Below are 16,153 nucleotides of genomic sequence, written 5' to 3'. Positions count from 1 at the left end.
CAAAGATACTCTTTTTGCTTTAGTTAGTGAGAGTATAGTAGCTTTGAAAACCTTCAAAGTTAATTTTATACTCCAAGCTAATTTTATTCAACATTCACATTTGAAGGGATACCAATATTTCGGCTTCGTTTCTATTTACGTGTTTAAACTCATTAAACACCAGCACCCGTATTGAAAATGTCTTTAATGTCTTTTACTTTGGTGGAGAAAAGTGCAATTGTTTCTTAGTCATAGTTCACATTTGTTTGAAGCACGAAAAGTGTATAGAAGAAAAAAACTATAAATAACCTTAATAAAACTACAAGCTTAAAAAAAGTAAGAATGGTATAACAAGAATTGAACGAAAATAACTGAAAACAGTTCTCTCATATCAACAACGGATATACACCGACTAATATACTTCCTAAAGTCAATTGATATTAAAATTTCAGCCGCATTTTAATACAGATAAATTGTAGAGCACAGATATTGCAAATATTTTATGTTAAAATGTGACGTTCTATTATTAGTCGGTGTATATCCGTTGTTGATATGAGAGAACTGTTTTCAGTTATTTTCATTCAATTCTTGTTATACCATTCTTACTTTTTTTTAAGCTTGTAGTTTTATTAAGGTTATTTATAGTTTTTTTCTTCTATACACTTTTCGTGCTTCAAACAAATGTGAACTATGACTAAGAAACAATTGCACTTTTCTCCACCAAAGTAAAAGACATTAAAGACATTTTCAATACGGGTGCTGGTGTTTAATGAGTTTAAACACGTAAAAGAAACGAAGCCGAAATATTGGTATCCCTTCAAATGTGACACAACCAATATAGCTTTTAAAGATTATGTTTTGTGTGTTTCGTGCCTAAATTTGTTTATCTTTTATGTCACGGCTCCGTTAATAGAGAATAATCAGCCTAATTTCCAAAACTTAAAAATAAATGTATCTGTTTATATGTGTCAACTAACATGGGGATCGAACCCAAAACCAGTCACGTTTACAGACTTTTTCATAAATAAGAATAATTATATAAAACAAGGTACGTATTTTCTAGCTTTTTTATGTAATCTTGAATTTGTTATGAGTTTCAAAGGAAACGAATTTCCATCTTCTCGATCGTGAGCACTCATCTGATCCTAACAAAATGTCCTTAGCTTAATTGTAATGTAGAGCTTTAATTATAGGATGAAATTATTATTTGAATGGTATTCTGTTGATAGATAGAAAAAACATTTCTTTTATTCTAAAACAAAATAATTGTCAAGATAAAACCATATGTGTCCTCCCAAATCATTTATGGTGATCATAATCTGCCCAATGGACAATTTATTCACGATTTCAGACAACGTAGAAAAGAAATCAATAAAAACATTGTAAGATGCAAATAAATATTAATTTTATTATAATTTTAGGCAAATATAATATTGTAATTGGTACATCAAAAGTAGTTTTCGTCATTCCAGGTTTCTGAAAGAGAATAGGATAGTGAGGAGAATGTTATGAAATATAATGTAATAGATTTAAATGAAACTCTTAAGCCTAATTAATCGGGTAATACGTGAACCACGTTCGAATCGTCGAACTTCCAGAAATGTACAAAACTCTAATACACGATATATTCAGTTTAAGAGTTTCATTTACAATGTGTAAAAATTGCGAAAATCAAAGATCTTGTAATCACGTAATAATGCCGCAAAAGTGAATATGGCATTGTAAAAATGATTGGAATAATTTCAGCTTCACGCTGTATCCCACACACAGCAGGGTAGGTAGAGGGAACATAGTGTTAACACACTCCGTTCTCCACTTTCCGTCGAATTCTGGAGGCATTGCATGTTGAGCGGCGGAACTCAACGTCGCGCTTTTGCCTCGATAGCAGAGCGGAGAGACGGAAATATAAATTTAACTGAATATTTCGTTTCCTCGAGTGGGGATCGAACTCACAACGGCCTCAACTGGCCTGGAATAATTTCATTTCTTTATTTTCAAATCGACACTTTATAATACATATGTTAGAAAAAATATGTACGAAGTTCAATTTGTGAAAATTAGCGACCAAACGCTGCTTCGCCCGCTTATACTTATTGTTATAATATAACCAAATTATGCAAAATGTTTAAATAAGTTATTCTGATACATAAGCCATATTACTGTAAAGATTCACCTAAATCCGTTTAGTAGTTCTTGCGTGAAAGTCGTGTTTTCACATTTACAATATTAGTAGGATATGTAATTTAGTATAAAGAATCAACAATAAAGAAACTCAAAAGAGTAATACCATAATGGGACATAAAATTCATTTGCGCATTCTTTGCTGCGGTTAGATGCACACTTTCCTTCGACACAATGACGGAGACGGCCGTGGCAAGTGAGGATAGCAGCTCTATGATCAGCTTTACAAAGAAGAGCTTGTCTACAATTTAAACAATAGTTCTGCGGGAAAAAAAGTATGAGAGTTATTCTTTTGGTAGTTTTTGTATAGTACATACTAACCTTTTTTGAAAAGAAAACTTGTGACCTTAGCGTAATAGATTATTATTAAAAACGTATGTAATATTTATATAAAATTATCATATTAATATGATAGTCATGATTATCAAATTGATTTGGAATGTAAGTACGTATAATTATTTTTTTAATATACTATATATAGTAAAATTTAGATAATAATATGAGAAGGCTTATTTTTGATAAATAGAATGTATCGACGACATACCGAACAATTATTGAAGATGGTGTGTGTACTTTCATTCTTTTTACAGTTTGCAGTTTCTTTGCTTGGTGGCTTTTCATCAGATGCATATTCCTCGCCGGGAGCCAAAAAACTAGATTCTTCAGCAAATATAAAATTGACAGCTACCTAAATCACAAGACAAGTTTATAATGCTTGTATTTGAAAGGTTGTAGATGTTTAAAAGTTTAATAATTCTTTACGAGCGATATATACTTTCTTGATGTAAAATAAAATTATTTAAAAGTATCGATTAAAAAGAGTCTATAGAAATTATCTACTGTTACTACGGGTCTCAAAAATTACAATTTAACTTAAAAAAGCTAAAATAAATAACAATCTGACTTACTAGCGCTGTTAGAAAAGCAAACATTATGTTGCAGACTCCCATTTTAGTTGCTCAATACGTTGTGTGAGAACGTTTCACAAATACTAATACAGTTATTGAAACGAATTGACTTTATATACTCTTGAAACTTTACACGATTTATGCTAATCATCAGTTTACATCGATCCCGCCGATTCTACGGTATTTCTAGGTATCACCATTGACTCAAAATTACAGTATGGACCTCATATTGATGGATTGGCGAATAGATTTAGCTGAGCAGCTTTTGTAGTTAAAATAATCAGACTATTAACTGACGTGGAAACGCCTCGCCTTGTTTACTTTAGCTACTTTCATAGTATTATGTCCTACACATGGCGTTCTACTTTGGGATAATGCAGCCAGTATTAAATCAATTTATTTAAAAAAACTAATATTATATTAACAGTTACATCTCAATACATTTTTGAAAATTAACAATTTTATGAAAATTGGTGATGGACATGAGTCCGTTCTTGCGCCCGTTCTTCTCAGGTGTGAGGCATTCACTTTAATGAACTGGTGATATTTGATGTTCAAAACATGAAGCTTGTAACATCTTATTTTGAATAAATTATTTGATTTTGACTTTGTTTAAGAATAGAAAATCTCTGACATACTCGTATAATATACTGTCAATTCTGGACATTGAATATAAAATAAATTATTAGGTAGGCCTCGGCAATATATAGCTTAAAATTTATTTAGAAGGTCCTAGAATAATACTAACAGTCTAATAATATAAAAAGGATATTTAGAAATAATGCCATATATAATTTAAGTAAATTTTACTAACAATCTATCACGCACTTTCTATTGCCATAAAAGAAATATCAATAGCATATGCCTTAAAAAAAGTTATTCAGTTGATGTGAAAACTAAGGGTCTCGAATAAAACTTAAAAGACTAGCATGCACGGCTGCTCTCTTTATATATATCTTCTGATATCTAAGTATTATAAATCTCAACTTAAAAAAGCTTACATTAGTTTGTATTTATTAAAAAACGGTTCAAAGAACTAGCAAGGGTTCATAGAGCATTATCATTTATATGAAATTGTGCCTTTTTAAATAACCACTATAATGTCTTAAATTAACTGCAAGAATTAAAGTAAAAAAGTGCTTTCTTATATGATATTTTATTTAAATTATGTATATTTTTCTACGTACTATATTACCTCTGGAATATTACACTGAAAACAACTCGTATTATTGTAAGTCTACAATACACAACAATACATATAACAATAATACAATTCAATAAAATAATAGTAATAATACTCGTATGTACGAGGTATTAAAACAATAGAGTAAAAACAATTTGTAAGATTGTGACGCATGAATAGTTTAGAATTTATAAATGAGAATAGGACACAAGGACCATGAATGATATCTATACATATAATAAATAACAATTCCCCCATCTTGCATGGTCCGCCATATTAAATTTAGAATGACGTCACATATTTTATCGTGCATTGTCATCCAAAGTAAACGTGTATACAAAATTTCAGCTCAATCGGTTGAAACTATCAACTTCAAAATTGAGCTCAAAGATTTCACCCGAACCCACATACATACATTGCAAGCAAAATAATAGTTTTTAAATTTGTAACTGATCGCAGTCTCTATATTATTGATCAATATATCAGGTCAGTCGTGGCGCAGAGGCACAAAGTGTGACTGTAAAATCGACTAGTTGTGGGTTCGATCTCCACTCGAGCCGCTTTTTCGAGCTCGAGTCGAAAAAGCCCCCAAAATTTACTTGTCCTACTTCATTTCAATCGCATTTTAATACGAAGGTGTTAACAATTGATGAAAATAAAAAATTGCCAATATCTCGGAAATTAGAACTATGGAAATTGTACTTTTTGCCAAACACAGTCACAGATCTATCCGTTGACTTATAATCCCCAAATTGGCACGGAACCCTCGGTGGGCGAATACGATTCGCACTTTATCGATTTTTTATATACAATATAAGAAAAAGGGGACAATTAAAAGAAAAGAGACGTGAATAATATTTATTACAGTACCATATTACATAAATATATTGTAATATATTGAAAATAGTTAATCGTGTTCCGAGTTTCCTGAAAGAGTACAAAATAATTAAGGAATGTTTTTAATTTTGAACTCAAAAGCATCAAAAGGAAAAATGGCGATGACACTTAATTACTACAATAATTCTTTTATTATTGTAAGAATATTTTTTTAAATCATAATGTGTCCTTTTACATATAAAAGTCGCTTTACCGGAAATAGAATATATTTCAATAATAAGATAATATTAAAATAAATTTTAATATAGTGATTTTTTTTTCTTTTACAGTGATAGCAGCGTATTACTTCCATAAATCCATAGATATATTTTTTAATTAATATAGTAATTCTATCAATCGTGAGCTGAAAACAATATTTTTTTTGACGTGTTTACTTTTTATCTGATGCCTTCGTGAATAGGGTGTAGTAAAACATACAAAATAAAGCAAAAATTTTCTTCTTGAAAATTTAGACCGAAGTGGTAATGGATTCTAAATCAAATAGTGTGCATTTCATATTTTGTGAATTTAATGATCTATTTAGTTCTATTTTAGAAGGATACGATTAGAATTAAGTATTATTAAAACAATTATTTCAAAGAATGATGAGAAATTCAAAAGAGAATTACCTTCTTCTTTCTTCTTCCTGGCATTAATCCCGGCTATTACCGGGGTCTGCCTTCCTACTTAACCTACTCCACTTTGCACGATCTTTTGCGTCCTCGGTGGTTAGACCATTGGCTCTCATGTCCTGCATCACGACATCCAACCAGCGCTTCCTTGGGCGTCCGGGAGGTCGCGCCCCAGGAACTTGTATAGCAAACCATCTCAAGCGACGCTCTTGGAGCTTATCCGCTACGTCACGGACCCCAAGACTACCTCGAATGAATGTGTTGCGTATGCGGTCAGACCGCGTTACGCCGCACATCCACCTCAGCATCTTCATTTCCGTGACGTGAAACTCCTGAGTGTGCCGAGATAGTGCTGGCCAACATTCGCTGCCGTATAAAAGAACCGGTCGGACGATGCTCTTGTATATCAGCCCCTTGAACTTGGGCGGTATTCTGCGGTCGCAGACCACACCAGTGACCTCCCGCCATTTGGCCCAGGCAGCGCTTATCCGGCCATGGACATCGTGGTCGATGCCTCCAGACTCGTGCATAACGGATCCAAGGTACCTGAACTTCTCTGACTTAACGGCTGGCTCAGGACCTATAAGGATGGTGCTCGAGTCCCGGCTCCCGCAGGCCATGTACTCTGTCTTCGACACATTTAGTTTAAGACCGCCGTTCTCAAGCGTATCCTTCCAGAGGTTCACTTTACGCTCCAGCGTCAGTCGGTTCTCGGCAATGAGTGCTATGTCGTCGGCATACATCATCAGCCATGGAGGCTGGTCCTGGATGTGAGCCGAGACAGTATCGAGCACTACATTGAATAAGAACGGACTAAGAGCCGAGCCCTGTTGAACCCCCACTGTAATCGGGAAGGGTCTAGTGTCGCCAGTCCTAACCATAGAAGCGGAATCGTGGTACATGCCCCTGATAATCTCAATATAGGCCTCAGGGATCCCTTTGGATCGCAATGCCCACCAGATACACTGACGAGGCACACAGTCAAAGGCCTTCTGCAGATCTAAAAAGGCCACGTGCAGAGCTCTCCTTTTTTCCCTGTATGCCTCCATCAAAGTTCTGAGGGCGAAAATGGCGTCCATGGTGCCCGATCCTGGCTGAAATCCATATTGAGACTCAGAGACAGTACACTCTCGGCGGAGCCTGAGGTCGATCATGCGCTCGAAGAGCTTCATGGTATGACTCATAAGCTTAATGCCCCTATAACTACCACAATCTTGAACACTGCCCCTTCCCTTGTAAATAGGGGTAATAAAGCTAAGCCGCCACTGATGCGGCATCTTACCAGTGTTCAAGATATGGTTAAAAAGGTCAGTAAGCATGAGCACACCAAGAGAGCCCAACGATTTCCACGCTTCGATCGGGATGTCGTCAGGTCCCACCGCTTTTCCGTTCTTCATGCGTCGAAGGCAATTACGTGTTTCGTCAAGGGTTATTGGGGCAATAAGTCCGAGGTTAGGCGGTGGGTCGTGATGAAGACTGCATGGGTGCTGAGTATTCAGCAACTCCTGGAAGTAGCTTCTCCACCTCTCCTTCACAGAGTCATGATTACAGAGCAGCGTGCCCTGGGAGTCTCTGACGCAAAGACATTTTGCGATATCTTGCGTCACTTTATCCCGGGAACGTGCCAGTTTGTAAATGAGCTTCTGCCCCTCCACAGTTTCAAGTTTATCATACAATGGTGACAAACTCTCACTGCGGGCTCTGGCTACAGCTCTTTTACTGGCACGTTTAGCTACTGTGTACTCCAGTCTGTCTTCAGGAGAGTTGGATTCCTGCCACTTCTTAAAGGCAGCCTTCTTTTCACGAGTCACCTCCTGGACCTCGTCATTCCACCACCATGTCTCCTTGTCGATGACACGTCCTCCCCTAGAAACGCCAAGAACTCGCCTGCCTGCCGCAATGATTGCCGACTGAGCCCGATCCCAAGCATCCTGAGCAGTCAAAAATCCCCCATCCAGAGGATGTCCTGACTAATATCTGTCCGATATTTGTTTGTGGGCATACGGGTACGCGACCCCGGATCCTCGAGCCGCCACTCTTACATCCTCATCCAGTCCGTAAGAATGGTGTCCTTAATCCCCCCCTTCCCCTCCTCTTTTCCTTAGCTCCCTCCTTTTACCTATCCTACCCCTTCTATTTTCCTCTCCCCTCGGTTTTTCCCCACAAAGGGGTTTTGGAGGTCAGACGGCAGTCGCTCCATTTAAAAACCGCCAACCGCCACTTAAATGGACCGAAAAAGAATCAAAAGAGAATTACCATTATATCAAAAATAATTTAGCCAGATTTGCATTCAATGCCAGGGGAGTCTGAGCATTTTCCTTCATTGCAGTAGGGTAGAATATTGTAGCAGGTGGTAACAATTCCTTTATCAGCAGCAAGGCAGTGAACCGCTTTTATACAATTTGCACAGTAGTTGGGGCCCTGTATTTTGAAAATTGTTAAATGATATGATAAATTAATATGAGTTATTTTAAATACAAAGCGGATTAATAATATTTATCTTGAATGCTGAAGCCATCGTTGCGCAAGGGGCACATGGGTGTGACAGTAGCGCAAAGGTTTAGGGTTCGATCCCTACTCGAGGGAGTGAATTATTATTTCTTAATATTTTTATTTCTTCGCTCTGGCATCAAGGCAAAAGCCTGGCGTTGAGTTCCGCCTACCGTGCTGTGTGCGGAATACGGGATGAAGTTGATTTTTTTATTCATTTGAGTGTTCATATAAGAAACATATTGATTGGATAAAAATTTAACAAGGAACTGCAGATAATAATTTTGATAACACATAAAGCAACAAATTTTTAAAATTATCATTTTTTTTAGGGTTCCGAACCTCAAAATTACGGAAGTTTTATTCTTAGGAAGGAAGAAAGTTTGTTGTTCGTCTATCTAACATTTTACCTCAAGATCGCGAGAAGGTATTAAACTAAAATTAGTATATAATATTGACGTCTACGGTCCCTTCGAGGACAGAAAAAGTATAGTTTCAACATACGCAAACTTACTTAGTCAAATTTTAAATGTTGTTTATTAACTTTTATTAGTTACCGTTGACTTTTTGAATAAAAAGTAGTGAAGACATACCCGTGTAACGTTACAGTACTTAGTTAATACTGCTCCTCTAGGAGAGTAGTCAGATAAAAGAGTGTTTGTTCCTTCTTGTTCTTTTTCGTTATCATTTACTTTGCTTGGTGGTTTATGCTTTACGTTTTCATCTGTTTGATCGGAAGGGAAATCACCTGGTTCTAACGGATTTGTCTCAGCAAAAATAAAATTTACAGCCACCTGAATTATGAGATAAAATAATTATTTAAAAAGTTTTATGTAGAAACGCTCGAAAGTTTGTATTATTTATGGTAATGAATAATTCATAAAAAATCTTTTCGTTCGTTTTTAAATATCAGATGAAACGATAAAAAAGATATCACAGTCAGTATGACACTACACATACAAATCTATCATTTGTAGGTTATAAACTGTTGGATATGCAAACGGGACAAGTGATACGCTTGGTAGTTTTATACGCACTGCCTTTATTCAAGCCGATCGGCACAAACCGGAGTGGACGCAGCCACTATACATATATAACATTCCTCCCTTTTATTTTTTATTTTTATAATTCACCCGCGAAATGGGACGCAACAACATTTTCGACCGCCCTGACCGTGATCGTTGACCCCTCTCCGATAAGCCTTCCTCTTCCATGTTCCTCCCCTCGTCCGCAGAAGCGTCACCTTCTATGACGCAAGACGGTGAGTTCAACGGCAGCGACGACGGTGGTGGCAATGGCTCGGTAGACGGCATATCCTTGTTTCCGCACTCCTCTATGTTCTGTACATTATTTTGTATATTAGGATGGTGCGGCGACTTTGAGGGATCATCAGGCATGTCCCATGAAAAATCTGCATTTGTAACATGTCGTGGAATGTTGTTGCTATCCGCATTTTTATATAACATTAATTGATTTTTATGCTTTTTTACAATTTCTGAATTTACACAATCTTTTATTAAATATACAGCTTTTCCTATTTTTTTAACTACAGTCCCTCTCAACCAAGTGTAATGTTTATTTAGAAAATATTTTTTATACATAACATCATCCCCTGGCATGAAGGTTTGCTTATTGCTCCCTTTAAACACTTTACTCTGCAAAAACTGTTTACATTTCACTCTCTCTGCGAGCGTGTCACATGAAAACGTGGATGATGAAGGATTAATTAAATCTAAACGTGTCCGAAGCTGCCGACCGTAGACTAACTGCGCAGGTGAAACCCCCGTCGTTACATGAATTGAGTTCCTGTACTCGAAAAGATATTTTAATAAATCTTTATTATTTCGTTTATTGTAGTTACTCGTCAACAAACTTGATTTAATCCCCTTCTTTACAATTTTAACATAGCTTTCAGCCTGACCATTGCTTGCCGGATGATAAGCGGGAGATGTTACGTGAGATATTCCATTTGACTTACAAAAATTCGAAAATTCTACTGACAAAAAACAAGTAGCGTTGTCGCTTACTATAGTGTGAATAAGACCGAATCTTGACATAAAATCATACAACTTGTCTATAACGACATCTGACGTAGTTTTAACCGTCCTATATCCACCTAACCGTCCTATGTCCTATCCACTTCTGGCCATTTAGTATATGCATCGACAATTACTAAATAACATTGGTTATTGATAGGCCCTAAAAAATCTATATGCACTCTATAAAACGGTTCCGGTGGTAACGACCACTGCGCAAGCGGTGCACGCACCGGTGACGGCCTAAGTTGCACACAAATCTCGCATCCGTTAATCATCGCTTCGATAGCTTTATCTATCCCAGGAAACCAAAACCTACTCCGAGCTTCAGCCTTACATTTCACGATACCTAAATGAGTTTTATGCAATTCTTCTAGAATTTTACTTCGTAATTTACCAGGAATTACTACTTTATGGCCCCGCATTATTACGTTATTCTCATATGATAATTGACTTTTACATAAAAAATAGGGACGCAATTCACTTTTTAAACATTTCTTCGGCCAACCACCAAGAATACATTTAATTACTCTATCCAACACCACGTCTTTTCTTGTTTCATCTCGTAATAAATCAAGAGTAACAGGTAAGCTGCCGTCCGTTACGAAATTTATATAAGACGCCCGGTCTTCAAAAAACTCCATTCCCGCGCCCGAGTCACATACCTGACTATTACTGTCACATATAACAGCACGCGAAAGATAATCTGCGCTGTTGTCTGCACTACGTATATATTCAATTGTAAAATTATACGCGCTTAAAAACATCGAATACCGTTGCAGTCTGTTCGCCGTTACATCGGGTATGCCGCGATTGGGACTAAAAATTGAAATTAATGGTTTGTGATCCGTCCTCAGAACAAAAGGAACTGACCTACCGTAAAGATATTGGTGAAAACGTCGTACTCCGAAAATAATAGCAGTCGCTTCCTTTTGTATCTGAGAATATCTTTTCTCCGCCGAATTCAACGTGCGTGAGGCAAAAGACACAGGTCGTTCTATTTTATGCTCATCTACTTGAGACAGTATCGCACCCAACCCGCTAGGCGAAGCGTCGACAGTTAAAATAATTTTAAAATTTGAATTAAAATGAGCTAACACCTGATCCGAACAAAGTGCACGCTTTATACTATCAAATGACATATCGTGTTGGGGCGTCCATTGCCATTTAGTGTTCTTGTGTAACAGCTGATATAACGGCGCCAACATTGAAGAAGCGTTAGGCACAAAATTCCTGTAGTAGTTGACAAGGCCTAAAAAGGATTGTAATTGCTTTACATTGCTCGGCATTGGCACATTTTTTATAGCATTAATTTTTTGTGGTGATTTTTTTAAACCATTTTTGTCAACTATGTACCCTAAATATTCGACTTGATCTTCAAAAAACCTACACTTACTCTTTTGAAGCGTTAGCCCTGCATCCTGCAAGCGCTGCAATACTGCATTCAACCTATCAAGATGTTCATTCCTATCAGCGCCCGTAACTAAAACGTCATCTAACATACACAACACTCCCTGCATCCCGGACAATACGCATTCCATTACGCGCTGAAATATGGCCGGTGCACTAGCTAACCCGAAACTCAGCCGCGTATACTTAAATAACCCCTTGTGAGTGTTAATGCAGGTGTAGTTTTGCGATTCTTCATCCAAAACACACTGTGCATAAGCTTGTGAAAGATCTAATTTACTAAATTGCTGTCCGCCGTGTAACTTTGCGAATAGCTCGTGAGCAGTCGGCAATGGGTATTGATCCACTAACAGCTGTTTGTTAATAGTCACCGAGTAGTCCGCACATAATCGAATCGTCCCGTCGCGCTTCAACACAGGCACGACGGGCGACGCGTACGCCGAGTACTCAACCGGTTTTAGTATGCCGTCGCGTACTAACCTATCTAACTCCTTATCTATTTTTTCTCGAAGCGCAAATGCAACGGGGCGAGGCTTAAAAAAACTTGCTTTAGCATCTTTTTTTACCTTTAGATTTATCTTATATTTCTTGAAAGTGCCTAGGTCGTCTGAAAAAACAGACGGATATTGTAATTGCAATAGCTCACTGATATTCGTTGCCTTGCTGCAGTAGTTAAGGGGCAACATTACTAATTTAAATGTAGAAATAAAATCCCTGCCCAAAATCGGCGGCCCGCCGTTACGTATTATATAAACGTTTAATGTGTGCGTTTTATTCATATATGTAAAACATAACTTAGCGATACCAATATACTTAATATTATTCCCGTTGTACGTTAATAAGCGCTTGCAACTTTTGAATAATTTAACGATATGAAAATATTTTAAATATGTAGTCTCGGATATTGCTGTGACGGCCGACCCGCTATCTATTTGAAATTTCATCGGCAGCCCCTGAACACGAACAGTTTCTACCATAGGCTCTCCATTAGCCGTGCGAATATTATACAACTCACCATCATCGCCGTTCTCATGCACAGTCTCGTTGGTGACAAAATTAATTTTCTTACACATTCGACGCAAATGGCCTTTTACATTGCACTTTTTACATCTATAATTTGCAAAACGACATTGTTTCGACGTATGATTTTTAAAACCACATACGGTGCACGACACTTTTTCACTATCACTTATTTTGAACAGCGTTTCGACCCGGGCCATATGGGGCCCCTCCGTTGTACCCGACGAAGATGCAGCGCGCGCGCTACGCACACTGTCTGCCAGCTCCACAGTCTTTGCCAGGGTTAATTCCTGATGGTCTTGAGCGAAACACTTCTCCCGTTCCGCTCCCGGAAGCATTCCCATTATGAAACGATCTCTTAATGCTTCCTCAACGTTTAAAAACCCGCAATGAGCTGTTATCCCGCGTAACCTCGCTGCCCATTGAGAATAATTCTCTCCTTCGTGCTGTGCTGCGTTATAAAATTTGAATCTTTCACCAAATCCACATCTTTTGGGCGTAAAGTGATCGTCCAGCAGTTGAAGTATACCTTCAAAAGGCACCGCCTGGATTTCTTTGGGTAAAGCCAAATTTATTGCGAGTTGATACGTAGCCTCGCTGAGTGCGCTCAGTAGTATCGCCCTTCGTTTGACCCCCGACGAATCTGTAGCTTCGGTTACATCGTTCGCAATAAACCACTGAGTTAGATGACCCTTGTATATTTGCCAAGTTTGCAAATAAATTGTGGTCAAATTGCGACAATACGCCAAAATGCGACATTTGGAATTTAAATTTTTTTTTTTTTTACGCGTGGGTAGATCGTCGCCACTGTTGGATATGCAAACGGGACAAGTGATACGCTTGGTAGTTTTATACGCACTGCCTTTATTCAAGCCGATCGGCACAAACCGGAGTGGACGCAGCCACTATACATATATAACATAAACTTTTTACATGATCTAAACTATAATTATTATTTCAAAAATATAAGAGAAATTTTATATTGTTTAGAAAAGAATGAATCACAGAATTTGATGGAACATAGATGGAAAATGGACAACATCGACAGAAGATAAATTAAGAATATCGGTATAGAAGATAAAATAAATCACAATCCAACTTACCAGCGCTGTTAGAACAGCAAATATTACGTTGCCCACAGCCATTATTGGTGTTTAGTAGTGGTCGTTCAGTAAGAGCTGGACTGATCCGGAAAATAGTTATAAGTTGACTTTATATACTTCTAGCACATAATACGATTTATGCAAATTGCATATTTATTATAGGGTTGTGAAAAGTGATAACTCTACCTATTTATTAGTTACCTCATACACATAGGTATATTTTGTAAGGAAACTCGGTCAAATGTGAGTCAGATTCGGATTGTAGGTCCACGGGATGTATAACTTATGACAATTAAAAGAAATGAAATGTGAATAATATTTATTACAGTACCATATTAAATAGATATATTATAAAACATTGAAAATAGTTCATCGAGTTCCAAGTTTCCTGCAAGAGAACAAAATAATTAAGGAATATTATGAGTTATGAACTCTAAAGTATGAAAAGTAAAAATGGTGATGTTATTTTCACACCACAAGAATTTAAATTAATTTTATTGCATTGCAGTTATCTATTTAATTTTGTGCATTCAGTGTCACTGGTTAACTTTCCTTGTTTGCCATTTGTTTTAGAAGAATTCTATTAGAATTAAGTATTAATATCACAATTAGTTCAAAGATTGATGAGAAATTCAAAAGAGAATTACCATTATATCCAAAGTAATTTAGCCAGATTTGCATTGACTGCCAGGGGTGGCTGAGCATCTTCCTTCATTGCAGTAGCGTAGAATATCGTAGCAGCTGGTAACAATTCCTATATTAGCAGAAAGGCAGTGAACCGCTTTTCTACAACTTACACAGTAGTGGGGGCCCTGTAAGTTATAAAATTCTTGAATAATATGATAAATAGGAGGTTTTTTAAATACAAGATTGGATAAAAATTTAACAATGCATTACAGATAATAATTTTTAAAGCAGATAAAGTAACTGATTTTTCAGATTATCATATTTTTTATTATTTTTTTAATTTTACGCTGTACTGCGCACACAGGAGGGTAGGCAGAGGAAACCTAGTGTTAAAACGCTCCGTTCCCCACACACCGCCGAATTTTGGAGGCTTTGCGTGTTGTGTCACGCAACTCAACGTCGCGTTTTGCCTCGACAACAGAGCGAAGAAATGAAAATATAACTTTTATTAGTTCCCATTGACATGTAACGAAGACATACCCGTGTCAAGTTACACGACTTAGTTAATCCTGGTCTCATAGTCTCTCTTCCTTCTTGTTTTTCGTCATTATCATTTACTTTGCTTGGTTCATGGTTTTCGTTTCCATCTATTTGATCATAAGCGAAATCACTTAGTTCTAATGGATTTTCCTCAGCAAAAATAAAATTTACAGCTACCTGAATTATGACAATAAATTATTATTTAATAAGTTTTATATAAAAATTAGAAATGCTACAAAGCTTGAATTGTTTATGGAAATAAATATTTCATATAACTTATTTTCGTTTGATTTTTAAATATCAAAAGAAACGATAAGGCAATATCACATTCAATATGTGTTCATATCTACCATTTGTGAGTTAGAAACTTTGTACGTGACTTAAACTATAATTATTATTTCAAAAATATAAGAGAAATTTTATATTGTTTAGAAAAGGATGTGTCTCAGAATTCGATGCAACATAGACGGAAAATTGATAATATCGACAGAAGATAAAATAAGAATATCGGTATAGAAGATAAAATAAATCACTTTAACTTACTAGCGCTATTAGAACAGCAAATATTACGTTGCCCACAGCCATTATTGATGTTTAATAGTGGTCGTTCTGTAAGAGCTCGACTGATCCGGAAAATATTTATAAGCTGACTTTATATACTTCTAGCACATAATACGATTTATGCTAATTGCATATTTATTATAGGGCTGTGAAAAGTGTTAACTCTACCTATTTATTAGTTAGCTTGCTAATAGGCATATTTTGCGAGGAAAAATAAAGTAGCTCAAACATGAGATAATATTAATAAAAAAAGCTCGGTCAAATGCGAGTTGGACTCGCTCACCGAGGATTCAGTACCAAAAATTATAAGTCAACGGGAGGAGTATAATTTACAAAAGTAAGTAAACTTTAACTTTTTAATATAATATATAATGAATACGCGTAATAGTTATAATAGTTGACAAATATTAGTTTGTGGGCGTATGCACTGATTTTTACAAGCTTTTGAAAGTACTAAATAAACGTTTTTGACGGGTAATTATTTTATGAACATATTTTCTATTGTGTTAGTGATGATTAATCAAAATAAAACGACGAATCGCCCAATTCACAAAATTGCAAATATGTCGGAAACTAGAGCTACAAATATTGTATCTTTTGCCAAACA

At 36.4% G+C, this 16,153-nt stretch overlaps 3 protein-coding genes across 4 annotated transcripts in view; all 3 read right to left on the bottom strand.

Annotated features, from left to right (window-relative positions):
• LOC146538980 (uncharacterized) overlaps positions 1-13,893 on the bottom strand; it is a 74,636-nt gene extending 60,743 nt beyond the window's left edge. The window contains exons 1-4 of one of the 2 annotated variants that reach the window (XM_085185600.1): positions 13,819-13,893; positions 8,843-9,043; positions 8,016-8,180; positions 4,265-5,178 (exon numbers count right to left, since the gene is read on the bottom strand). In XM_085185600.1, the coding sequence (XP_085041726.1) occupies positions 8,034-8,180; positions 8,843-9,043; positions 13,819-13,860 (390 nt within the window). In that variant the 5' untranslated portion in view covers positions 13,861-13,893 and the 3' untranslated portion in view covers positions 4,265-5,178; positions 8,016-8,033. Of the gene's footprint in view, positions 1-4,264; positions 5,179-8,015; positions 8,181-8,842; positions 9,044-13,818 lie in introns of those variants that run through there. The other variant, XM_085185602.1, reaches the window with a different exon arrangement.
• On the bottom strand, positions 1,360-3,214 carry LOC146538981 (uncharacterized). Its single transcript, XM_085185628.1, has 4 exons — positions 3,069-3,214; positions 2,705-2,848; positions 2,267-2,421; positions 1,360-1,455 (listed from the first exon to the last, which is right to left on the bottom strand). Coding segments are annotated over exons 1-4 (342 nt in total). The 5' UTR covers positions 3,111-3,214; the 3' UTR covers positions 1,360-1,454.
• A 203-nt stretch (positions 13,894-14,096) lies between the features above and the next one.
• Positions 14,097-15,605, bottom strand: LOC146538979 (uncharacterized). The gene is made up of 4 exons (XM_085185262.1): positions 15,529-15,605; positions 14,986-15,162; positions 14,466-14,630; positions 14,097-14,206 (listed from the first exon to the last, which is right to left on the bottom strand). Exons 1-3 carry the CDS (start codon positions 15,568-15,570, stop codon positions 14,484-14,486), a joined length of 366 nt encoding a protein of 121 aa, XP_085041388.1. The 5' UTR covers positions 15,571-15,605; the 3' UTR covers positions 14,097-14,206; positions 14,466-14,483.
• Between the last annotated feature and the right edge of the window lie 548 nt (positions 15,606-16,153).

This window comes from Heliconius melpomene, chromosome 5 (genome assembly GCF_056956725.1).
Source record: "Heliconius melpomene rosina isolate 202511_hmr_F chromosome 5, ASM5695672v1, whole genome shotgun sequence".
In the NCBI taxonomy this organism is placed as follows: domain Eukaryota; kingdom Metazoa; phylum Arthropoda; class Insecta; order Lepidoptera; family Nymphalidae; genus Heliconius; species Heliconius melpomene.
The sequence above is the reverse complement of the archived record's forward strand: the minus strand, read 5'-3'. Positions and strand labels throughout refer to the sequence as shown.